The 25,499-nt window shown below is 50.7% G+C and overlaps 8 protein-coding genes across 8 annotated transcripts; 4 read left to right on the plus strand and 4 right to left on the minus strand.

Annotated features, from left to right (window-relative positions):
* Positions 1 to 433: 433 nt before the first annotated feature.
* POL3 (DNA-directed DNA polymerase delta) lies at positions 434 to 3,806 on the minus strand (the record flags this gene model as incomplete). The annotated part of the gene is made up of 2 exons (XM_064870088.1): positions 434 to 3,355; positions 3,408 to 3,806. 2 exons carry the CDS (start codon positions 3,804 to 3,806, stop codon positions 434 to 436), a joined length of 3,321 nt encoding a protein of 1,106 aa, XP_064735585.1.
* Positions 3,807 to 4,527: 721 nt separating this feature from the next.
* PMZ80_001647 (uncharacterized protein) lies at positions 4,528 to 6,918 on the plus strand (the record flags this gene model as incomplete). The annotated part of the gene is made up of 5 exons (XM_064870089.1): positions 4,528 to 4,605; positions 4,651 to 5,132; positions 5,176 to 5,295; positions 5,539 to 6,333; positions 6,390 to 6,918. The coding sequence occupies 5 exons, from the start codon at positions 4,528 to 4,530 to the stop codon at positions 6,916 to 6,918; spliced, it is 2,004 nt and encodes a 667-aa protein (XP_064735586.1).
* Positions 6,919 to 7,677: 759 nt separating this feature from the next.
* PMZ80_001648 (uncharacterized protein) lies at positions 7,678 to 9,325 on the minus strand (the record flags this gene model as incomplete). Its single annotated transcript, XM_064870090.1, has 2 exons — positions 7,678 to 8,904; positions 8,954 to 9,325. The coding sequence occupies 2 exons, from the start codon at positions 9,323 to 9,325 to the stop codon at positions 7,678 to 7,680; spliced, it is 1,599 nt and encodes a 532-aa protein (XP_064735587.1).
* A 769-nt stretch (positions 9,326 to 10,094) lies between these two features.
* PMZ80_001649 (uncharacterized protein) lies at positions 10,095 to 14,135 on the minus strand (the record flags this gene model as incomplete). Its single annotated transcript, XM_064870091.1, has 1 exon — positions 10,095 to 14,135. One exon carries the CDS (start codon positions 14,133 to 14,135, stop codon positions 10,095 to 10,097), a length of 4,041 nt encoding a protein of 1,346 aa, XP_064735588.1.
* A 2,896-nt stretch (positions 14,136 to 17,031) lies between these two features.
* On the plus strand, positions 17,032 to 17,694 carry PMZ80_001650 (uncharacterized protein; the record flags this gene model as incomplete). Its single annotated transcript, XM_064870092.1, has 2 exons — positions 17,032 to 17,325; positions 17,380 to 17,694. The coding sequence occupies 2 exons, from the start codon at positions 17,032 to 17,034 to the stop codon at positions 17,692 to 17,694; spliced, it is 609 nt and encodes a 202-aa protein (XP_064735589.1).
* A 1,181-nt stretch (positions 17,695 to 18,875) lies between these two features.
* PMZ80_001651 (uncharacterized protein) lies at positions 18,876 to 22,133 on the plus strand (the record flags this gene model as incomplete). The annotated part of the gene is made up of 4 exons (XM_064870093.1): positions 18,876 to 18,963; positions 19,018 to 19,147; positions 19,194 to 19,370; positions 19,415 to 22,133. The coding sequence occupies 4 exons, from the start codon at positions 18,876 to 18,878 to the stop codon at positions 22,131 to 22,133; spliced, it is 3,114 nt and encodes a 1,037-aa protein (XP_064735590.1).
* Positions 22,134 to 22,382: 249 nt separating this feature from the next.
* PMZ80_001652 (uncharacterized protein) lies at positions 22,383 to 23,130 on the minus strand (the record flags this gene model as incomplete). Its single annotated transcript, XM_064870094.1, has 2 exons — positions 22,383 to 22,451; positions 22,855 to 23,130. 2 exons carry the CDS (start codon positions 23,128 to 23,130, stop codon positions 22,383 to 22,385), a joined length of 345 nt encoding a protein of 114 aa, XP_064735591.1.
* A 1,637-nt stretch (positions 23,131 to 24,767) lies between these two features.
* Positions 24,768 to 25,498, plus strand: PMZ80_001653 (uncharacterized protein; the record flags this gene model as incomplete). The annotated part of the gene is made up of 2 exons (XM_064870095.1): positions 24,768 to 24,844; positions 24,943 to 25,498. The coding sequence occupies 2 exons, from the start codon at positions 24,768 to 24,770 to the stop codon at positions 25,496 to 25,498; spliced, it is 633 nt and encodes a 210-aa protein (XP_064735592.1).
* Between the last annotated feature and the right edge of the window lies 1 nt (position 25,499).

The following is a 25,499-nucleotide window of genomic DNA, read 5'->3' on the forward strand; positions in this document are numbered from 1 at the left end:
TGAAGTCAAGTAGTGTTATAGGAGTACTGTGAGAACGCATCGATCTCGAGGACTCGCGCGCTGAAGCTCACGATGTTTACGCAACTGCGCATTACACACAGCACTCGGTCTACCTGACTTATGTCACTGCCGTAGCCATTTATGTCTGTCAAGGAACGCAATTTTCAGCTGCCAGACGGGGCGCCTCAAGGCAACATACAAGCAGCTGGGTTTCAGGTAGAGACTAGAGTCGATCAAGTAGATATGGATTATGGCTTTGGTTGGTAGATGCGGTGAGACTTTATCGAGCACCTGGCTCGATGTTGTAAACAAACAAATTGCAGCGAAGCTTGCCCGCGTTTGAAGTAGAAGAGCTTGGAAGTTAAAGGGGTTCCTGACTGAGTTTGCGCATGGTACTGCCAAGAATACATTGGGTGGGGACTACAATCATTATCTACCAAATAGCACCAACATCATGATCAAACCTGCCCAACTCCTTAGCGCCCTCCTCAACCTCCTTCCGTGCCTTCATCCTCATGTAGAAGATCGGACAATCCCTACTTTGACAAAGTACCTCAGTATGCATACTGCCTTGACACCTCTGACACTGCGTCCACAATCTTCCAAACCTGACCTCAAGCTCTCCCACCTTTCGGACCTGCCGTGTGTACAGCTCCCCAATTCTTGGCCGACAATTCTCGCACACGGCACCAGCAGCCTCTTGCTTGCCAACGAGAGGTTTCTTGCAACCCATACAAGTCTGCGTCTTTTTCGTGAACTTCATCAACCCACCCATAGTAGGTGCAGCCACCGAGATCGACCGTGTATGATCACCAGCAAGTAGTGAGTTCGCCTTCTTCTCTCCTAGAATAGGCTCAAAAATTCTTCCGAGCGGGTTCGAAAGCTGGTTATCAAGGTAATGTTTCGTGTCAATAGGAATGTTGTTTTCGAGCACAAACAGGGGATCCTCTGACTTCTCGTATGCTTTACTGTCACCTCGTCCTTTCACTATCACATAAGCGATACGATCTCCCAGCGCTACAGTCGTCCCGCCAGGTCTCTTCTCCATACGTTTGGCTAGTTCGACGTGAGCTTGTTTGTTGTCGTAGTCATGTTTGGTATATTGCTTCGTGATGACCAACATGGATAGGTCGACTTTGTTCTGTAGAAGCGATGAGATTGTCTCCCGGACATAGTCTTGCGCTGCGTCCACATCTCGGTCCACGAGAATTTTCCTCAGCACGGTTTCGATGACAACTTGCACAAGTCGACAGTTGTCTCTCCGGACTGTTTCAATACCTTTTGTATCCATCTTGTCGTATTTCTCAGGGTTCGTCCAGTACAACCCGGCATACCTCTTCTTGTTGATCAGCAGATACGGGTAGTATACCTTTTCGAACTCAAGTTTGATCGGCTTGATAAATTTCGAAGAGACATAGTTCGCGGCTTCCTCTCCTAGCGCCATGACCTTGGCTAGGTCTTTCTCTCCAAACTTGACCATGACCGAATCGGTATCACCGTAGATGACCTCTGCATCATGCGTGTACCCATTGGAGATGCGATACTTGGCTTCGACTTCCGCCTTTGTCTTTTCGATCATCTGCCGACCGTATGAGGTAGTACTGGAGGCGATGGCCAAACAGGGAAGCTTGCCATTGGTGGCACCTGTCAGACCGTACACAGAGTTTGCCGAGATCTTCAAGGCAAGTTGTCGACCGTTCAGCACAGCTTGCTTGAATGGATCCGTTTCCGTCCCCATTTCCTTCTTAGCCTTTTTCCTCGATGTGAGCAATTCTTCCAAGATCTGGGTGAGCAGACCCTTCCTGACCTTTGATGTGGCAAAGAGGTCTCCGTTGGGCGTGACTATGTAGTCCTCATCCTTTTTCAAGTGTAGTTTGTCCACCATCTGCTTGTTCAGCAGTGTTGTATAGCACAAATTATGAGCCTGGATGATCGACGGGTACAGGGACGCAAAATCGAGTGTTGCAACCGGGACATCGTAATATCCTCTGCTTGGCTCGATAACAGTAGCACCTTCGTACTGTTCATCTGGACCTTCATTCTTCAAATTAGGCACAATCAGTTGCTGCTCAAGAGCTTTCCTGAACATCTGACTGATGAACTTGACTTGTTGGCCTCTCGAAAGCAGGAAGTTGAACGGCACACCTGTGACACGAGCCATCTCAGTGTAGTTGACTAAACACATCAGCTTGTCCATGAGCCTTTGCGGGAGGTATGCATCTTTCAAGCAATAGACGGCAAGACGTCGCCTCTGATCCGGAGTGCCGTTGTACAACTCGGTAATCATGCTATGGTGCACATCTTCTTTTTGCTCTCCTAGAAATTGAGCACAGACAGAGTTCAAGGTATAACTCCGCAACTGATGATCTCTCTGGATGAGTTGCAGCAAATCCATTTGTATCCTGCCGTTCGTATTTGTAGCTTTGGTGTCCCTGTTACCCATCTGCTTACTTGAGAAATTCGTGGCCGTGGCACTAGACTGAACACTTTTCAGCCTCGACCAGTACGGAAACTTGGTCAATTTCAGATGTTTGGCGCGGTCCAGTAAGTAAGGAAAATCGAAATTCGAGATATTGTATCCAATTATGACATCTGGGTCGACTTTCTCCAGAAAGTTTCGCCATGCCATGAGCATCTTCTCTTCGGTATCATGCTCGTATATCTGTGTATTGACGATCAAACTGCATGTGTCGAGGACAAAAACGTTGCGGATGAATGGTTTCGACTCTCCATATCTGGTGACGACGTTGGCGATCTGAATAACAGGATCCACGTTGGGTTCTGGGAAGACACCTTTGCGACCAGCGCACTCGATGTCGAAAGACAAGATACGTAACGGAGCCATTTTCGCCCATTCACCATCGTGACCCAGCGCAACCATATCTCTGTAGTTGCAATATGCTTCGATCTGGCAATTCGACTGACGGTCGTACTGCTGCATGACGGTGTATTTGCCAGCTGGAATTTCGACCCAGCCCATGCCAGTGACACTGGTATCGATCATGAAGCGTAGGACGTATTGAATGTTGTCAAAGGTCATTATGCCGCCCTCTATGCCTTTCCATAGTCCTTTGTAATTGGCACTTCCATGCTCGATGGTCGAGCGCAGTTTGTTTATGTATTTTGGATTCGTTACAGTAATCTTGAGATATGGGCTCTTCTGATTGCCTTGAAAGCCGAACAAGCTCTCCCGAAGGACCATCTGTACGGAGTGTATCGCAGGTTCGTGCTGTGCAAGTTGGGTCTCGAGGTATGCTTTGTACCCATCAACGTCTTGTCTCTGAAAGTTGACCGGTGCTGCGACATAGAGGTAGTGGAGGAAGTCGGTCACATGCAAGAGTATCGAGTGACCAGTCTGCGCCGCGTATCAGTATCGCAATGATTAGAAGCATGAGGGCACGACTCACCTCTGACACACCAAACATCTTCAGGGTGACCTTGCCGCCATGCAGAACGCCTTCTTCTATGTCTATAGATTGAAACCGTAGAAGATCCCGCTTTGCATTGAAATCGTCCAGACTCGGCCTATCCCATTGCTGGTCCTTCTCTGCATTATTCTCCTTCAAGCCTGAGATGTCCTGTGTCATCTTCTCCAGTACTTCTGTCTCGAACTGGCTCTTCGGCTGACTCGAGCCGAATTTATTCTTGAAGCCATTTGGCCCTCCCTGTGAGGAGTTGAAGGATACATTGGGCTGCGTTCCGTTGAGCTTTCTCTTCTTCGCTGATGGTGGGGACTTTATAACGTTGTGGGCATTGGTGTTGTCCGCCAGTGCTCGCTTCTGCGATGTTGATACTCGGCCAGGCATGATGGCGGTGGTAACTAATATCAGCTCGAGATCACGCTGTAGGTAAGGGCATTGAGGTGCAGATATAAACGACCTTCCACCGTGATGGTCGAATTTCGGCACATGGAGGACTTCTTGCCCGGCCAAAGTCGCGTCGGTACTCGACGTGTCAATGACGTGAGACGCGACTGCCGCAAGAGAATACGCTAACTAATTATGACCTAGCTTGATTTGGACTAGGTATGCTTAGGACGACCTGAGCTGGCATCGTCAATGAGTCCAACCCTCTTTCCTCTAGATGGTGCTTGTACTCGGTGTATCCATGGCATACTCGCGTCTATTCCCTCTGTCGAACAGACATACAGAAGTATGACGCTTCTGCCGATATACGCTACTACACAATACCAACAATTTGTTGATGGCATACGGTGCTGCACCTCGTCGTTAGCACCCTTGATGGGAAACGTGGATAGTGTGCAGTGTCCTCGCTATCACCTCCTCCGCATCACAAGGTGTTGCTCCCTGATCTCGAGTTGTGACATTGACAGGTAGGACTTTTTGCTGCCCAGAATAGATCGTTTCATTGTCTTCTGCGAACATGGCCGCTTCCGGCAGGTCTGTGCTCGAGGCACAAAAGGCGTCTGGATGGACACAAATGTCCAATCCGTGAAAGTCTGATTTGCCCATCGCAACACTCCTCTCGAGCTTCATCAAGGTTGGAACGCATCACAATAGCTAAATCATGCCTTACTATATTCGAGGTATTGAAGGGCCGACACCTCAAAGACCGCAGGTATCGAATGTTGGCAGACGACCACGAGTGAGTACGCAATGCGAACATTTGGGCTCGAACTAACTCATGCAGCCATGCCACCTCGCTCGAACCGCGCGTTTGAACGCTGATCAGGTACCTGTAGGTCTGACGAATTTCAGTGGCAATGCAGAGCGGCCAAATAGTGGACCAGTCAGAGGTCACTCCTACAGAAATGCTGTTTTCCAAGTCCTCATGAATGCTCCGATCTTCGTCAACTTCCTACGAGCACACAATCGTCGAATACGGCTTCTTCTGAAGGGCAAGGAATGTACTGTTGGGAAACAGTGTTTGACTTGCGGTCTGGTTGCGCTGCTCAACTGGTATTGGGCTCCAGTGCGCGATGCAGAGGCCGTGGCAGGGTTGAAGATTGCCACTACGAACCTTTGGAATCTCTGCCTCAACAACTTCTGGGGCAAACAATCCCAATCCTCTCAGGACCTTGGTCCCATCGACAACAATGAAGAGTATCATCCGGAGTCCTTCCTCTTGTACTTGCTCACCGCAATACAGCGTCAGCTGGAGGCAATTCCTGGGTTCGTCATCATCCCAATTGATTACCGAAGCTAACCTTTATAGTGAATATCAAACATTCTTGTCGTTGTTCACTTTCCACACCGTAAGGAGATGGAAATGTCCCCACAAATGCTCCTGGACGAGCAACACCGACCAATGGGAGCAATCACTGTACCTTCCCCTGTATGTTCCGGACCGTGGAAACCAGAGGAGCAGTGAGATCTCCATAGAAGGAGCCCTAGATGCCGGTCTCCAGAGAAGGGCATAATTACTCAGCAAGGGAATGGCGCAACGCAGATGTCAGACCTGTGGACATATCGCAACGCCTCAAGTGGACATTGTGAACTTCCCAGAGATCATGATTCTTATAAGGAATTCGGAGCAGGTAAAAACACGACCTGACATACCTTACTCTGATACCCAAAGCAACAACCTCTTCATGCAGAATTGGACATCCGCTCGAGACGTAACGCCAGACGCTCACAAGCTCAAGGCAATATCCCAAGGTTACAACGAGGCAGCTATCCTTTACACGTCTCCCGCACGAGATTATAAGCTCATCGCCGGAATAGGTGAGCGTGTCATCGATGGCAACCGATCCAAGTCCGTTGCTTTTGCTCGTACACCATCAGAACAGCCCGGTGAATGGTGGTTGATGGACGACGACCTAGTCGATCCTGTTCCGGGTCTCGATCAGTTGGACAGGCTACAGAGGAGGTGGGATGGACGTGGACCAAAGATTTATCAGAATTTCTTCCCAGAAATCTTCGTCTACAGAAGGACTGACAACGCAGGCTGGGATGTGAACTATCAAACCCACACTGAGGGACTACTTGGCATTCAGACTTTAGACCCATTATTCCCTCTGGCGAAAACATACGACATCCGTGGGAGATCTGCCACCGAAATATTCACTCAGAAGGTTGGTCAAGGTCTTCTCAAATTCAAGATCAGGCTCGCACCTGCAGATCCTGGACCTCAAGACAGCATGCCATTCGACTTAGAAATTGGCTATGAATACAAAGGTCAGCACTACAGACTCGACGGCAAGCGACTCCAGGCCATGCTAGTGCCGGTCCTGCCAAGCGAGCCCGTCGAGGATCTACGTCCAACGCCCTTCGAAGAGAGCGTCATAGAGCGTGCCCGACGCCTTCAAGACAGACCTGGCGAAACTGCCGTCGCCTCATACAGCACAGCTCTCACCACGGTGGATAACCAAATGTAAGTCGTCGCATCACAAATGTTATCCTAGGCTACCATCTCACTAACTCAGCCAGCAATGATGCTTCCACGATGAATCTCGATCCCTCCCAGCCCGCCGTCAACCCGTTCGCCGTGGTTGCATTCGCGCAACCTCAAAAATCACCAAATTCAATGGACCTCGACGACAAGCCGGTCACAGGCTTCCTGACTGGCATACAAAATCCCGATTTGCGCGCCAACTATGAACAAACGTTGAGGAAGAACAAACACGACCTTCTTCAGGAGATACTCGATAGCGGAGCTGGTGATACGTACAAGATACTAGGACGCGACAACAACAATAAGGGCAACAACAACAACAACAACAAGAAGGGAAAGGGCAAACATAACAATAATAACAAGAATGGTAATAATTGGAATGATAACAACAATAGAAACAACAATAATGGGAAGGGGAAGGGCAATGGCTGGAATCAGAACCGCAACAATAACAACAACAATAACAACGGAGGCGGCGGCGGCAACGGAGGAAGAGGCGGCAGGAAGGGAAAGGGCGGCGGACGAAAAGGGGGCAACTGGAATGGAGGTGGTAACGGCAACTGAGGGTCTCATTTATAGTATGGCAGAGCACGAGGCTCAACTTACGGTACCACTCTCAAAGCTCGACAGCATCTGAGCATAAGACGGTTTTATGCTCACCTCAGTATATGCAATGAACACTCTGGTCGAACATGCATAAGTAGACGCAGGGTATCGCACGGGACATCATTCAGGCTAGAGAGTCAACGCTGTATGTTTCTTTAATAATTATGTCAGTGGTGCTATTGCTTAGATGGATACAACCAATATCAGTCCCGGAGTCCTGATCCCGAGCAGGTCAATCGCTTTGCGTAGAACAAGCCGTCAAGCCTGTGCCGTCAATAGTTTACCGGTATGGCAAATTCAGTCGTGCGGACTGCAAGGCTTAGGTGTCGTAGGTTTAGGAGGCGCTTACGGAGCTCGGAGAACAGCGCTATCGGCGCAAGTGTTGCCCAAAACCCAAGCGGCACGGCCCCAAAATTATCGACGGCACAGGCTTGCCGCAATCGTTACGGGGCAGCTTCGAGCAACAATGACAGTAATAGATCGCAGGGAGGCTATCCTATTCGTTAAGACTGACCACGGATAGTAGAGGTGACGTGCGGTTATCTCCGGGCTACAAACAGTGCCCAGAGTGGCATATACTTTAGCGTAGGGAGCCCCTAACGAGGTAGACTTATACTTACTACCCAGGTACCCAACGAGCCTGCTTAACTTACACCTACGGTGCGAAACTTGTAAGAAAGTCACTTTCACCCTATCGGAGCTCCCCTATTATCCCATCTACATCACAACACCCACCCCCACAATCTCAGGCCCCCATCCACTCAATGGAAACTCACTTCCACCCCCACCCACCGCCTCAACACTAATAGTATTCGCCTGCCCCACCACAAATCCCCCCAATCTAACCAGAAACCCCCTCAATACATCCCTCTCCCAATCATACCCACTAACAGGGAACAACACCTCAACGCCCTCGCCCCCATTAACACTGATCCTCGCCCCACGCACATTGGGGCCTTTATCGGCGAATGTATACCCGATTTCGGCGTTGATGTAGTCGAATCGGATATTGGTTGTTGTGGCGGAGGTCGTGATATTGGGTATTGTTAGGGTTGAGGTTCCGTTGGGGGCAAGTACGGCTTTGAAGTCTGTGCTGGAGGAGAGGGGCTTAATGGTTGTGCCGGGGCTGAGGATGAAGGTGGAGGCGGGGTGGCATTCATATTTCTGTTGTTGGGCCGAGGGTGAGGGAACGATGTTTGAGAGGCGAAGCACGATGCAACCGTGCGGTGGGACGGTTGCGGTGTACGATGTTACGGAGAGGTGCGTCGTGCCGGTCCAGAGGTCTTTGAGGGTTGCGGATTTGATGTTCAGGGTTGTGAGGTTGATAGAGAGTGTGCGGGTTGTGTTTGACGTGTCGAGGAGGAGGACGACTTGGTCGTTGTTTGCGAGTGGACCAGCATATACGTCGTGGTCGTGGGTGAATCTTCGGGTTAGCTTCACGAGTTGACCGAGCGGATCTTGGTTGATGGCTATGATGTCTTTGTTTGAGAGGATGGAGTGTGTTTCAGGGGACATGTTGGGGACGTCAGTCGAGATCATCAGTGCGGACTTGAAGGCCGCCCAAAGCGAGAAATGGCTCTTTTGCTCGGCAAGTGTCATTCCTGGGTTTCCAACTTCGAGGAGGTCCATGTCGGCGAAGTGGCCGGGACCGGATAGGCCTTTGAGGTTGATGTGGATGGCTTCGTTCACGATGCGCATGACATTCTCCCAGCCTGAGGCAATATCGTCGGACATACGGTATGATGTTGAGATTGGTGTTGTCCATTGTGCTGGGCCTTCGAGATCGCCGGATGGGTTGATGTAGGGGATCCCCCATTGACAGATGAGCATTTCGGGAATGTTGACGGATTGGAGTGCGTTCCACATTGCAGCGAAGCGAGATGGAAAGTCGGTGCGAGGGTCTTTTGGTGCGTTTTCTGGTGGTTCAATGTAGCAGTTATCGACCTGAGCAGCTTTAGTAAATGATGCGTGGACGTATAGGAGAATCGCCTACCTTGACGTATTGGGTGTTCCAAGCCGCGAACATGATGGCATCCTGCTTCTCATACCCAAGAGATCCAGGTCGTAATTGCTCAGGCAGCTGTCGAGTGTCACATGAATATACACCTTGATCGGTGTACATACTCCATTTCATTCCCAAGTCCCTTGCCAGGTTACTCAATGGTTGAATCCCATCTGGAAAAAAGCTGGCGTCGTATGTGATCGAGCCGTTGGGCAGACGGTCAAATCCTTGCCAACCACAATCAATCTGGAAATAATCATAACCCAAGTCGACGAGGCCTTTTGAAGACATAGCACGGATGCTCGCATCCATCCAGGTACTATTAGGTGAGCAGCCGATGTCGTTGTAGCTGTTGTAACCCATGATTGGCGTGCTCCTGACGCCATGGCTTTTACTGGTAGGCCGGGCGAGCGTCAGTGGCCATAGTGAGGCTGCAGCAGTGATCAGTGAGCGGAACATCCCGAATTCAAGCGAGCGATATGAACACTCGAGCTACGCTTGGTCTCAGGTATTATCGAGCTTTATACCACTTACCTGGGCCCGGACGTCATCACTGAGATGTTGATCATGGAGGGCATATCAAGACCTCCGCAATATTCTGGGGAAACAATGCATTGTGAGTACCCCAGACATGATGATCACTGAGCTTGTATGACCATGCTCGCATGACTTCCAGCAGCAAGGATGCCGTTGCAGAGGAGGGAGAAAGCTGTAACCCTCCGGAGTTCAATCTTCAGGTCCATGATCGACATCTCCCCTCGGGGGTTGGCTCCACAACACGTGCCATGCCTGGCTCTTGTTCGCTCTTGTTATCCTTGTCTCACTATTCAGCGCGCAGGCTTGCTCTGCACAAATCGCCAGATTTTAGCTTGCAAGACCACCGTGGAGTGCTCGGGGAAATTATCAGCGCACCTGTTTTACTGCAGTATCAAGTTGTGTTGGTGATAAAGCATAAATTCATAAGCACTATGACCGACCTGGGTCAATGTTGGTACGCCGTGCATGACCATAGTCATATAATGCCGCTAAAGTACAACATAGACCTCTAACAATACCTCACCATACCACGTCTCTGTCCTGCTACTATATGCATCCGTCCCTCCTCTCACAATCCCCATTACAGTAGCTTCCTTTACAGCTGAATCAAGTCCACCTCCGAGAAATCCGGTGGCGCACCAGAGTACACACATCTCCCCTTCGAATCAAGACCCTGCCTCACATTAGACACCCAAATACTGCCCTCATCCTTCTTCGCACCATCGGACGACTCAGGAGGTTTCGCAAACCGACCAATACGGCGCACCTCGTCATCTGAGACTCCAAGCTCGTCTCGCGGGATCCAGATAACGGGCCTCCTGGCTCTTAGAGCAGAATGCTGGAACGCCCGCTGCACCAAAGCATCACGCTGTTCAGGCGAGAGATCTTCCAGTTCATCGTTGATGCCGGAGTATAGCGCGTCTGATAGCTCGGCTCGTGCCTTTCTTTGTGCTTCGAGATCATTTGGATCTCCTACGAGAGGGTTGAAGTTGTTGATCGCGTCAAATACCCTGTTTGGATCGGATAGGTCGCGCAGGTGCCCACGGCCACTGCTGTTCCTCTTGACGTTTGGTTGATTCCTGGCTGAATGCAAGTGGCTATGGTCTGCTGAGTCAGGGTGAAGGGTGTCACCATGCTTTCTAGACCGAGACATCTCACGATCTGATTCGTGCTGGTTGTAATTCTGTCCGAAATGCGAGCTCCGTCTGTTTCGTTGGTTGCTTCTATCAGCCCAACTCGATCTGCGACGCTTACTAAGGCCGCGCTGGATGGGCGTTGGAAGTGCATTTGCTGTTTTCTTAGCGATTCCTCTGGTGACTTTGTATGCTTTGCTGTCGCGTTCCAAGTCCATATTGATCTCTGGATTCTGGAAAGTGTACGGCGCCAGCTCTGGCAAATCATTCGTGGCAATCTGATTTGGTGTCCGAGTGTCGTGCTGACGGGATGCTGAGATTTGCTTCATCTCGTACTGCTGTTGCTGGCGATCGTGCTCAAGCTCACGGCGCTCATTTTCTTCAAGCTGATCTTCGATATCTCCGTCCTCTCTTTCGTTCTCAATGAGCTTCTCATGCGCAGCATTGTGGTGATTGTGGCGAAGACGTGTGGCGCGAGCAAACTCTTCGTCCCGGCGCACAGCATCATCCTCAAGAGTGATGGGAAGGTACCGGAAAAGTGGACTAAAGGCGTTGTTGAGAAGGATCTGGTAGCCAGCCGTTAGGATGAGCATGACGATTGTGCCGATAGCTTGGCCTTCGCAAGCAACACTGCCATTTTCGTCTCGGACCAAGAAGAATAGACCGATGAGCGCAACTTCCAAGACATATACTCCGACGAAAGTGCAGTTGATTGCATTCGGGTACAGCAGACCGCCAGTATCGAGTGTGAACCGTGTCACGTACAGGGTATTGTACCTGTAGACGAACCAGAATAACGAGAAAGTGATGATGTTGAAGACCAGGATAAGTGGTGAAATAATCGAGTAGATGATACCGATGCAGGCCAAATTGGTGTAAACTGGGAAAAAGGTTCCCCACTGGATGCTGTTCAAGTTGGTTTGTCGCTTGAACTTGGCTCTAGCCGTGCTATCGAGAATTGGTGCTAGTATAAACCAGACGATCAGTGACCCGACCTGCAGCAACGCTCCGGCGCTAACAGAAAGTGCCTGCAGCAGCATATAGGAGAAGAAGTAGTTGCTTGCAGTTGGGATTGTCGTGCTGAGGATATTGGGAATATTGGCCACGCCTTCGACACTGGTGAACTCCCTAACAAGCTGCACAGCAGAACTTCCCAAAGTGACGATCAGGAACAACTGTACGAAAATGAAGAAAAAGTAGTACTTCTGCACTGACAGCTCAACGAGCATGCCAGATTTGATGCCCTGGAATCTCGACAGCATTCGGAGGATGAGCGGCAACAAAAACATGAGCAGAGCCAGCAAGATAATTGGCAGCACACCCTGGAGGAAAGCCCTGAACCAGCTAGGTAATGTGAGCAACCACCCAAGCCAAGAATACTTGTCCGCCAATGTGGTCAGCTGAGAAACAGCAGACGTAAAGGCAATAGGAATGGCCCATAGAATGATCATGCCAACGATGACAGATACCACCAGGGCAGTTCTGATGTAGTCTTGCCACCACGGAATCGACATGTTGTCCCAGATAACATCATTCGGATCAATTTCAACTAGACGCGGTGCCATTTGCTTAGGTAGGTGGTGGCTAAGCGACTGACATGCCATATGTGCAGCGACCTGGTGGTTGAATTGAATGAAAGCGGAGTTCATGAGTGGGAAGCGCTCCGGATTAGCTTGGTCGTCCTCGATCTCGACATTCAGTCTGGCTAGCTCTTTCCTGCACCAAAAGATGGTATCAACCTTTTGACCACAGAAAGGCAGAGCGAACATCCATTGCCAGCCAAAGATTGGAAGCCTGTGAGTGTCGCGATCCTTTTCTTGAATATACCTTCGCCAGACTGCATCATCATCGTCCTTTTCAAATTGTTTATTGAAAGCTGTAGGGTATTCGACTGGATCTCTTTCTTCACCACCCAGTCCAATCATCCTCTTGAACTTCTGCCGTCCTGATGGCGGGGACTTTGGAGCCTTCTCGGCGCGCTTCTCGTGGTTAGTGGAAGTTGGACTGATCGGACTTGCCATATTAAGAGGTCGACGATCGTTCTCAGGAGGTTGAGGATCACGAGGTGCATCCATAGTGCCGTCGGCATCAAGAGGTGACTTGGGCGACATGGGATGATTGTGATGAGATCTTTTTGCCGGACGAGTATCGTGCACGATCCGAGCTCCCATATCGCCTTCTGTCGGTGCTGTTGTCGCACTGTCATGAACGGAAGTTCCTTGGGGTACGAAGCCGTTGGTGTTATCAATGACTCCATTAACCCCTTTGCCGACACCACGTACACCTCCTCGGAACCGATCAGTAATCTTGTTGATGCCTTCAGTCACTGCCTGAATACCCTCACCCAGCACAGGCACTGGCAGGATGTTGGGCTTGCGCTGAGGCTTGGAAGCAACGTCTTCGTCTGAGCTTGAGGATGAAGCATCGTCCCGGTCTTCACCAAGGGTTTCTTGAATGGTATGCTTGACCTGATGCGGGTCGCCAGAAGTGACACCTTCTTCGGTGTCGGCTTGTTGTTGTCCTCTCGCGTCCTTTTCAGCGGCTTTCCTCTTCCTTTCTTCCTTTGTGATTTTCTTGCCTGCTTCCTTCTCAGCTTTCTTGATGTTCTCTTCATTCTTCTTGTAGCATTTCTTGATGAGGTCAGTCTCTGCCGACTCGAGCTGTCTAGCAATTTTGTCTCGTTCCTTCACTTTGTCATTGAGTTCGTCGAAATTGCGATTAATCCAGATGTTGCGTATACCGCCAGGGAACACATCGTATAGGCCATCGAGTGCTTCGACCGTGCACCATTTGGGAGGGATGGAGCTGACCAGAACAGTGGTTGCAGAGGCGCGAAGTCGATGTTGAGGAGAGGTGATGTAGGCCTGTCGCATGCGGATGTAGTTTTTCAGCTCGTCAAATGCCACATAGCATATCCACACAACGAAGGACAGGGCCATCAGCCAATGACCCCAATACCGTTGGTAGTTTTCAGGTTTCACATTTCCCCAGGCGAGCTGATTCAGGCCAGTAACGTTGGAGTTGCTATCGCCATCGTGTGTAAGAGCCCATTCGGGACCCCGACCTCCATGGGAATTCAGTGGTATGAGCACCGGAAGCAGTACGAAGGCTGCAGGCACGAAGATCTTGAGTAGGGTGCGCAGGTATCGGAGGAAGAAATATGCATCCAGACCACATTTCTGAACGAACTCTGAGTTGGATGTAGACAGAACCGACTTGACCCATTTGAACCAGCCTGCTTCCGCCGGATCTGTGCGCTCTCTCGGTGGCACAAGGTATGTTCGTGGTTGATATATTCGAGCCAGACGGTCTTTGATGAGGAGGAAGATGAGGAACTGCACGGCAAAGGTGACAATACCCGTGACTAGAGATGCAGCAAACTGGCCAGCACTTTGACTAGAAGTTCTCTCGACGTTCGGGTTGTCTGAGGGCAAGACAGGCGCCGCATCCTGACGAGGGCTCACGACGTGCCTTATCGTAGTCACCAACAATTCTTCATACATGATTCACTTCCTTGCTCTTGCTACCTGCCACTCCTCATGGTCGACAAAGGCAACGAGCTGGGGGTTCGAGTTTCTTCTTTTCGTCCAGTATTTTGAAGAGTTTCCCAGCTGAAAGTGATCAGTTTGCTGACTGACTCAACACTTCGGCTCGTTCGACTGCGCTCAGCGCGTACATTCGTTTCAGGAGTATGAGTATTGGTATGCAGGTGCAAAACGCTCTAGACGGTCAGTGGATCAACAAAGATGGGTGCTCTTATTGCTCTTGATGGGCAGTCACGCAGGTAAGGAATGACTGTGGCATTGTTCGCTTGCGACGCGATATCACTGGCACGACGGCAGAGTATCAAATAATAGATCCATGGATGGTGCCATGCTTTGCCATGCTTTTGCAGATTGACCCCGTTGGCGATTGGCTATCAACGACGCCAACCAACGCGACGCCAAGGCCTAAATCTCTATTGACGCATGACGTAGAGTTCAACAATCTAGTTTCACATCCGATTCGGCTATCACGAACCGACTCGGCAGGCCAAGCAAATCTGCTTTCTTGAACACAACCTGCCAACAGCAGAGCACAATGGCTTTACTCTACAGGAGTGCTTCGTTGCTTGCGAATGGACGATTCTGACACATGACCGAAGCAGAAGTCGCCTTGTTGTGCTGGTTACTCGAATATCCGAACCCACGAGCCTTCCAAAATGAGAAATAGAACAAAATCCAGAGTTCGGTTCACCTCGACCAGGAAACCCATACTACAATCTTGCCGTAAAGAATCCCAGGCAAAATAGCAGGTGAGATAGCGGTGACTTTCTGATATGGTGTCACTGAAGCCCGAGAGCCAGAACTCATCAGGATACCGAAGCCCTCTTTCGTGAACAGCATCAAGATTGTCCAGTTGCATTTCTACCTAAGAGAAATGGTACGAAGGACACTACCACATCCGGATGAATGATCTTAGGGTAGGTTGTTGCAATTCCAGCCAACGGAGGCAGGAGCGACCTGTTGCGACCGCAGATATCAAAATCGCTATCGCATATTTCCGTGGGTGGAAAGATAGTAGAGAGCGTCCTGAAATTCATCCCGCCACCCCGTAGGACCGTCCTCAATCACTTGTTTTGCAAACACCTAATAACGAAAGGATCTCATTGCCCCTGTGTGGCCAGACAAGGAGCCCCAACCAGAGGGTAGTCCATGTCCTCCTCCACAAGTGGTTGATTGCTTTACTCAAATAATACCCCACTTGACAACACTGGCTACTACCAGATAGTTCGATATCCACGACCAGGAGCACCGCCAGTACTTGGGGGTACTCTACGTGTCGAGACAGTTGCGGTCATTGACAGGGTGCATGACTTCGTGGGAGAGAGTCTTCCGGGATATGTGTGATACAATCCGGCGCAAGCCCCAGCGGACGTTCGTATACAATTGTGCAGTGGAGGTAAGACAAATTGTGCTTTAGCAGAGGCGTACACGAAGAAACTTGAACCTCGAGGAAGTCTCTCGAGCAGAAAATTATTATTCCGTTGTCCAAGACAATCGTGCCCAACTCCGTTAGCTACAAGGTAATTGGCTGCATCCGAGACGACTGATGTTCACAAACCAGAAATCGAGGGTCTCGAAGCCAAAATCGCCATGACGATCGACGCAACACTCTCATCAGAAATCCTTGCTCAAAGGGCTCAATCTGCAGGCATTTCTGACACAGATTGCTTTCTTGAAGGACAATCAGCAGTTAGTCTCCCAAATCCGAGTAAGGACCCATTGCCGACTGGAACAGTGCTGCACACGAGATGTACAGTTCTGTGCGCTTCTCCCGTCAGCTCGCGGTACCTGCTCTCGATTATTGAGAGAGTGCGCCTGCTTGAAACGGAGTGAACAGTCCAGAACCATGTTGTTGATGCAAAAGGTCGACTTTTGAAGGCATGGTGTTGCTGTTCTAAACGTGGATTCGGGTCAAACCATCTGGGGAAAGTATGGCATCGACTTGAATATGCTAAAAGTCTATGCAGCGTGGTGATTCGCTCAAGCAGGCGCCAGGGACAAAGGCGCAGGTCAAATGGCTCAAGCTAGGGTTGTGGTGGCACTTGGCGTACTGAAATATGCAGTCTAAGGAGGTTGTTTACCGTGGATCCCATGCTGGAAATTACTGAAACCACAATTCACGCATCTGGCGCAACCAGCCAGGCACTGACCAGCACCTTTTGACGACTTTTGACGCTAGTGGCACATTCGCCACTCGGATGGCTCTGCTCTGTTGCATGCATCTTCATGCAGTCCTCCATACACAATTCCACGATTCGTGGCCTGGCATCGAGTCTCATGCTTTGACTGGTTCTTCTCATAGCCGTGGACACCACAGCCCTTCTGTCGTGTTTCTGGGATCCGGTGATCCAATCTCCAGTTCCCGCTCTGCCACTCGCTGCACAGCTCGCCCTGCTCCGGCCGCTTTGACCACTAGGTCGTAAGCTAATGAGTAGCTTGGATGGCTAAGCAGGAACCAAGGCCGAAGACGGATTAGTCGCTACATCATCCATCTGAATCCGCTTCTCGTGTCCTTCTTCTCAGGCCTTCTATTATTGCTCCTTCCTGCCTTCTGCCTTTTCCGCTTGCAACTCCCATCACTCGATTCACCCCCCAAACACAATTGCTTTCATCCTTTACCTTCAACATCATCGCATTCTTGCCTCACGACGCAAACGGATTACCTGACGAAGACGATAACTGGTTTCTGCAACATAAAGAAAACAGCTGACGCGGCCTTTGTTATCTTGATTGGGCGCTTGATCTCTCACCGCAATTTGCCTCCCTCAGCCGTAGTCGAACATCGATCAACCTCTAAGCTGCACAGCTCCTGCAACATTTTTCGCTCTACATCGCTTCACTACTATTAGCAAACATGTCAACCTACTTTTATGGCTCTCACCAGCAGCACGTACAAAATCCTCACCCCATGATGCAGCAGACCAATCACCATGGCCGAAGCCGTCGAAACCAGCGCATGTCCTCTACACAGCCGAGTAACAGACAATACAGACAACAACAGCAACAACAGCAACAGAAGCAAGTAGAGAAGGTTGTTGTCAGCGAAGCCCCGGCGTTGACCGCTTTCCGTGCCCGGTTCGAAGCTGGTCGTTCTTTCGACTTGGATGACGACCTAGAGTTTTGCCCTAACCTGTTAACATGGGACGAGGTATGTGACACTTCTATATTCGGCTCTGTCGCTACATGTACTGACTCTCTGCAGCAACAGTCTGTCACCTCCGGCTCGTCTGATCGATCATCGTTGTCAAGTGGTTCGCCCGACAACTCTCCGTTACAACATCAGATTCAGCCACACCTTGCGCCTTCTGTTTCGTTACCAGGTGCAGGTCATTCTGCATACGTATCTCCTCCTACCAACTTTGCCATGAACCACAATCTCAAACTACACCAACCGTCGGCCATCCGCTCTCGGAACCCGATCCCAATAGTCAACCCTGACACTCGCACTCGCATGAGCCCACCATCATCCATCTCCCCAGGTATGATGCAGCAAGCCACAGTCCAGCGTCGCTGGTAAACCTTCGATGCGACGATACTCGTTGCTCATTGGTCAAAGTCTTTTCATCTAAGACATTGTTGTGCACCTTGTTGTTGATTAGCGAAGTGGTGGTGTTATGATGTGTGCAAGCTGTGCCGTGCTTCTACAAAATAATTTCAATCTTCACGACTGTACATTCTTACACGACAATACGATTGATATACCCAAGGCATAGCGATTTGATGATTAGATACATCATGATACCAGATCTCAGTGGATATTTGTTGGGATCAAAAGATCGGAGTTTGAGTTTTCTGAGCGGCACAGCAATGAACAAACCTGAACGACTTTCATTTTACGCAAGGAGTTTTCAAGTATCGCCGGGCTGAAGCGATCAACGTACTATTGGACAATTGGAGCTCTCTTTTCTCATATGTTTGGTTTCGTTGCTCTGGGTTGGATGAATGAGCGAACTGGGGTTTACATGCATACTGTGGTTGGGGTTGTTTATTACGATAAAATATACCAGTGGTCAGCGGTTTGGGATAGGTTCATATGTGGTAGATTGATGTCGAGGATGATACATACTATCATACGACACTTACACGACTGTTCCGAAAGAACAAAAATGTCAGCCCAAGAGGGCTCGTGGGAATTCTCAATTGCTCAATCGCGGGAACTGGTTACGGTTCATACGATGTATTTTAGCAATAGAATTCCATTTCATCACTCATTATCTCTCACTTCCCCCTCGCTGGCTTGAACGAAATTGTCCTGTGCTTGACGAACCTTCTCGTTGCATGCCCTCATGGCTCAGCGCAAGTGTGCAACCGGGGTCGCATAAACTAGGACCTCCGACCTCGAGACTGTCTGTCGAGAACGGAATAAAGTCGTCAGTTCTCGTACCCACGAAAGTACAGCCCGGAAGACCCCACCCTCAGCAGTGTACCGCCCACCTACCTAGCTGTGCACCATCGCCATTCTCCCACACAAGCTTCTTTCGCTTGCATGATACATGAAGCCAAGTCGTGGTTGTCGTAAGCTATCACATAATCTGTGTACTAAGAGCTGAATAGCACCGATTTCCAAACTACCACACAGTGAAATCATAGCGGACGTCACATGCAATCGTTTGAGATGCTTCATAACGTCTAAGAACCTCGACAATCTCCCATTTTACCATCTTCAGTCTCAAGCAACCACCAAGAGAGTTCTGCAACATGGGTATATCATCGAGGAGTTTCCTATTGATTGTGCTAATAGCACTAATCCTATTCACGACCCGCGCTCATGCCTTTGGCGCTGGCAGTACGTTGCCTTCCACGATCTATGCTGATCGAACAATTGGCTGATTCCTCTCAGATATCGCCTCTATCTCTGCCGTTGAAGGCCGAAACTGGCGACATGGCGACATCGAAGATCTGCTCAAGCAGGTCACCTGCATCAAACACCACAAATGGAACTCGATGATGATCAAGAGAGTCTACTTTGGGTATGCTTAGCACGAGGATACACCTGTACTAGCTAACCTGCAACAGCAACTGGCTACGAGACTACTCCCAGGCCATGGACACTGGTGCTCTCAAGAAAGCGCAACCTGAGACTATTCGCATTCTTGTGTGGCTACTATCTTTCCTTGGCTTCGGCTACGCCACAGCTGAGTTCGAGGTCTCCTCAGAGAGACTTGGCGTCTACAGACCAGAGGAGCATATTGAGTACGTACGGCCCTATGTGGCCATCTGAGTGCTGACATGTGTAGCAACCCGAAAAATTACAACGATGACCAAGATGCTCGGCCATACGACGCTCGCCTCCGAGGGCCTGTCCGACCAATCGAGCTTGATATAGACAGGGAAACCGGCATGAAGAACTACATCGCAAATGGTAAAGGAGATTGGGCCACTAGCGCCGCCTTCGTCAAGTACAGCTTCACTCAGAGTATTCATCACGGTCGCCTCTACACCAGCGGATCCGGCATGTTCTCGAAGGGCAAGGATGAAGACCTAGCTGAAGCTTGTCGACTACTTGGTCAAGGCCTACATACACTCGAAGACTTTGGCGCTCACACAAATTACGTCGAGCTTGCTCTGATCGAACTAGGCCACCGAGATGTCTTTCCCCTCGTCGGTCGAAACACCCAGGTCAACGTGCGAGGAAAGCACATCTGGCCGCTAGCTACAGGTACCTTCGGAATGGTCGATTTCTATCATTCAGTGCTGGGAGAAGCTACAGACCACTTCACACAGAGCGAGGTGAACGAGATGGACAATGCTATGGGCATGGCGCAGAACGCTGCTAGCTCTTCGAATCCACTTACCACCCTCGTGAAATTGCTCTCGAAAGTACCTGGAGCCAGTGGTCTAGCGGACGAAGCCACCAGGTTACAAGCATCATCGCAAGCTGAAGCTAGAAGAAGTCAACAAGGCGGAAGGAGAGGAGTCGATGACTATTCCAGCTCAAGAGGCGCCGACGATTACACTAGCTCAAGAGCAGGACCAGGAGATTTTCCTGGTGCAGGTCACTTTGGTGCCGCATCGCACGATCAGTACAGCAAATATGGACAGCCACCTCAGCCTAGCTATCATCAAGCCGGCTACAATGACTACAGTCAACAGCAAGCCTACAACCAGGGCTACAACAACTACGGTCAGCCGCCAGTCCAACCTCAATGGCAACAACCCCCACACGATCCATACAACCAGGGCTCATCATGGAATCAGCCACCTCCTCAGCACTCTCAATGGCAACAGCCGCCTCCACCTCAACACGACCAATACAACACAGGCTCATCTTGGCAGCAACCACCAAACACCTACCACGACACCACCACCTCCTCCCAACCACACATGCCACAAACCCAAGCCGCCCCCGGTCCCATCGTACGACCGCAAGGCCTAGAAGGCATGCCCGATTTCGACCCCTCCAAAACCATCAAGCAAATCTACCCCATCCTCGCCTTCCGCGATAAAGTCGTCCGCAGCATCTCCAGCATCATCGAAAAAATCCCCGGCCTCGAAGCCCTCGTCGAACGAATCGTCGAAACACTCACAGTCTTCATCTTCAGTCTCCTCGCACCATTCGTCCGACCCGTTCTCAACGCGCTGCAAAAGACCCTACAGAGCTCAAGTGAAGGTGTCACAGAGTGGAACAAGAAACATCAGTACGAAGTCTGGGATGACCCGAACTGCTCGGATCCCACGCATTCAATGTTGAGTAAGGATCACTTTTCCAATATCCTCAATGAGCCCGCTGGGGCCGTCGCAGGCGAGATCCTCAAGTTCATTGCGCCGAGAGTACTGTATGCATGGGAGCACCCCGAGGTCCCGGTTGAGCGGGTGATGGACGATGTCGAATCCATCTTTCATCATCCAGCGCTGCGGGACGAACACCGCAACGAGTGCCACAGAAACATGTTCGAGGTCGTTAAGAGATGGGCAAGCGGTCGAAGAGATATCGATACACTACTAAATGCGCAAGCTGTCCGACAAGGTAAGAACCACAAGGAAGGCGTTAATGATCATGCTGGCCACGGCAGTGCGATGGGCGCACATGGGTCGACATACGCCGGTGGACATGGGGGCGCTCACGGAGCGGCACAAGGTGGGTATGGAGCCTACATGCACCAGGCTGAGAACATGATCTCCGGTTTCACTGGTGGTGGACAGCACGGTGGTGGCCAGCAACACGGCGGCCAAGGCGTTGGTCATGGAGGTGGCCATTCAAGCTCTAACCAAGGCGGAATCGGCGGTCTCCTTGGGCAGGCCGAGTCCTTCATTGGCGGCGGACAGCACGGTGGTGGACAACATCATGGCGGCGGAGGTGGTGGCTACGGAGGTGGTCACTCAAGCTCGAACCAAGGCGGCATAGGCGGCCTCCTCGGGCAAGCAGAGTCCTTCCTTGGCGGTGGAGGTCACGGCGGTGGCCACGGCGGCTCCTCATATGGTGGCGGTCACTCAGGTGGTGGCGGCGGCGGTGGTCTCAACGATATGCTCTCCATGGCGAACAAACTTCCCGGTGTAGGCAAGTACACCAGCCAACTCAACACGTTCAACAAGCTCTCTTCCGCATTCGGCGGCGGCAAGAGGGACATCGGCGAAGACCTCGGACCCGACGGCCGAAGTCGAGGTATCAACGATGATGGCGACTACGGCGACAGCGATAAGTATGTTGGCATGGGATTATCGAGTGTTGGTGGTGCGAATGAGCTGTATGAGTCCGCGTTGCGAGCTGAACGTCCTGCGCCAACGCCTAGTCCTGGTCCTTTGCCGCCGCCATCGGGGTATGAGCAGTATAGCTCTACTGGAGAGGGATATGATGGCCAGGCGTATGGTGGCCAGGGACAGGGGGATGCGGCGCAGAGTCAACAGCAGTATGGATATCAGAGTCAGGGGTATGGGAGTGCGTACACTCAGGAGCAAACGGGTGGTTATGGAAGTCAGAACTTTGGTGGGCAGAGTGGTGGTTACTACCGCGGTTGATGTGAGGTATAACTATGTAGGCAGTAATAGTTGCAATACAGCCTGGGCTACTAATGGAAATAGACCCTTGCCCCAAACCAGAGATAAGGACGCTGAAAGATGAGTGTATACGATGTACGAGCACTGGTACACTCCCGAGATGGAAACCCCAACGCTAATGATCTGTCGGACCGAGAGACTACATTCGCCATGAGCGGTGGCACTGTTTTGGAGCCAGTACCGCTATGAGATACTGGCGTGCTCCTGAATTTACAAGCTGACCCGCAAATCATTGTCCTGCTCATTGTAACTAGGTACAAGGATGTCCTCTTCGAGCACCTACATCAAACCCATTACATCCCAGCGATGTGCATCCGGGCTTCGCATCACGTATACCCAAACATGCGAAACCTGATTGTGTCACCACAACCCTAAGGCAGCACCCCCGGCTCCGAACACATCGGCGCCGGATACATCACATCCGGCGGCACCCTCCTCACATCCCCGCAACTCTGCCGCCAGATCCGCAGGCAACAGAGCATCTTGTTCCATTCCGTGGGGTGCTTGTGGCGGTTCCATGCGTAGTTTGCCTGGTGTGATTCCATGAAGGCGGCGCAGGTCGGGGGCATGCGGCAGCAGGGTGGGGTGTTCCGTGTTTCTTGGGAGGACTGGAGGTGTTAGTGGTGCAATCAAGGTGTGGCGTGTTCAAGGGGGTGTTCATGAGATATGGCAGGGGACGTACGGTAGCATTGATGTTGTGTAAGGAGTTAGTGAGAGCAGTGCGCTCCTCGGAGGTGATGTTGAGTTCTAGAGAGTTGGAGTAGGATTTGAGCACGACGTAAGGGGGCGGGCTGGGGAAGGCTGAGGCTGCTTCCCATTCTCGGAAGCATTTTTCGGGATCTTTCATGCAGGGCTCTTCGGGCATGATGCTGGAGCAGTCGAAGTGCTGGGCTTGCACGGCGGAGAACAGCAGGGTTGAGGTGGAGAGGAGGAGTGTCAGGATTTGAGAGGACTTCATGGCGATGGTGGCTGTTGGTTAGGTGAGATGAATCGATGATGTAAGGTGACTTGGGGGATAGGGATAAGAGAGGTGAAGATCAAACAGGCATGAGGCCTTTATACAACATGTCTGAGCAGGATATGAGATGTTGAAGTGGAGATCAAGGAGAAAGTGTGTGTTAGAACCGTTAGGATCTGAACGGCATCAATTTGGTTGTCGAGTCCCAAGATTAGCTGTGCATTGAATATTTCATGGTTCCGCTGGTGGGATGCTTGATAGACCGAGGAGACCTGTCTTTTGAGGTTTCTTGTTCTTTGGGCGTTTTGGTGTCTCATCTAGATCCTTTGGCCTGCTTCGTGAGCTGTCTTGGACAAGTCAGGGAGCTGTGTGAGTACGAAGCTGCATAGCGCGATGATCGAAACGGATTGCGCTGTGCGATGCGGGCACGAACTTGAGCACAAATAGGATATCCTACCCACTAGATGTCATCACGCGATGACGCCAAGGAGTACCGTGTGACGTCCATGAGCAAGTATGCTAGGTTCCAAGGGGCACTGGTATAATATCCTCGGAAATTGTTCTTCACGGTTGTAAGTGTGATGGAAGGAAATCGTGGACGGTGATTACGTTGAATTAGAGAAGGCAGTACCACTTCTGTCGTATGGCAGGTGGAGAACCTGACGGGATGGGCGTTGCTAGGAAAGCACACGCCAAGCAACGGAAGCACAGTAACAAGTACTCGAGTAGTGGTTAATTGACAAACTTTCACCGAACTCCAACGCCATCGCATATATCTTCTTGTCATGTTTTGAGACGTACTGGCCAGGCTACATTATGTGTGCGGTATGCTGTAGCCCAAAAGTTACTGACAGGGATTCGTGATAGAGGGATCCGGTAGTTAGGTATGAAATTACTTCCTGCTGGTGTTATGGTATTCTCGCATCTCTCTTTTGGGTGGGCTTTCGGGTGAGCATGTGGCTATGGCGTAGAAGAGTCCATCGTCGCTGTCGTGGGCTTCGATGTGTATACTGCCCATTGGTATTCTAGTAAGTAACAACGTTCCGCTTGAGACCGCTTCAGCAGTCATGATTACAGAGCCCTGTGGTAGTCCTTGAGTGAGGGTGTCCTTCCGACGGATCACTTGAGCGGCTTTTCGAATGATCATTAGCAACAACGCGAGGATCTGGCGGGGTGTGGGCACCGCTACGAAATGCCTCGTCGATATGTAAGGTACAGAGTGTTCGAAATCGTTGCCCATAGTTTTCTTGCTTGGTTGCATGACGGATTGGAGTGCTTTAGCTAACACCTAGGGCGGGCACCGGCAAGCTGACTCGTCGAATAAATGAATATCGAAGCTGGTTGCGGCGAGCGGGCAGTGAGGCTTTTATGGTGTTGCTGAAAGTCAAAGGTACCTGGCATAGTTTCGTGTGAAGGTTGTTATTGTTTTCCAGGATTGAGAAAGTGAAGGGAATTGAGGCTGCAAATGAGGTGCACGTTGTTTACTTCTTTCTTGATCATTGTTGGTAGTGCTTTGATTCCCTCTTCTCTTGGTTGTCGACAATATCAAGTTATTATACTGCCCCTGCTGTGTTCGTGAGCGACTTGATATTCAGACTTCATTTTCATATTAAACAAACTTCATTTTTATATTGAATATGTCTCTCCTCGGCGTCGTCGTCTTCTTCTGGTTCTTCTCGGTGGTCTTTGGTGCTGGAACTGGCGAGGCCAAGCAGTAAGTCTTGTTTTTGCACCCTGTTGCTTTCTCCTGAACTGTCTATGAGCTCTAGCTCTCTTCCGCTTGCTGGGTTCGTGGCTAACGGTCAATGGTAGTGGTGTGATGTTCGACCTCGCTTCCGCCGCTGGCGTCCTCCCGGTCTGGATTTACGTCCTCGGTGCTCTTGGTCTTGTTGCCGGTCTTGCCAGCATATTTGGCGAGGGGGGTGTCGTTGGTCTGCCTGTGCTCTTGTGGGATGGGGCGCCCCTGCTGAGGCGTCGAAATTTCTGGGAGTGGTGGGGTGAACGGAAGCGCGACGAGACATTCGAGGACAAGGTGAGACTGCATCGGCGGGCGGAAGCCCTTGAGGCGAACAGAAAGATGATCGACGAACTTGAGTCGATCAGGAAAGCCAAAGGCGCTACGCCCGCCGATGTAGTCTCTACCTTGAGGAATGCCCAGCTCGTTAGGCGCGGTCTCCTCCGAGAAATGGAGGAAGAGGAAGTTGCCTATAGGGCAAAAGAAGAGAGATGGGAGAGAAAGGAGGAAGAGAAGAAGAAGAAAGAGGAGGAGAAGAGGAAGAAGAAAGAGAAGAAAAAGGAGGAAAAGAAGAAGAAGAAGAAGACGAAGCCTCGAAGTTCGCTTCCTCTCACTCGCCAGAGCGAATCTTGAC

This window comes from Knufia obscura (assembly GCF_036327395.1).
Source record: "Knufia obscura strain CCFEE 5817 isolate CBS 148926 chromosome Unknown scaffold_1, whole genome shotgun sequence".
In the NCBI taxonomy this organism is placed as follows: Eukaryota; Fungi; Ascomycota; class Eurotiomycetes; order Chaetothyriales; family Trichomeriaceae; genus Knufia; species Knufia obscura.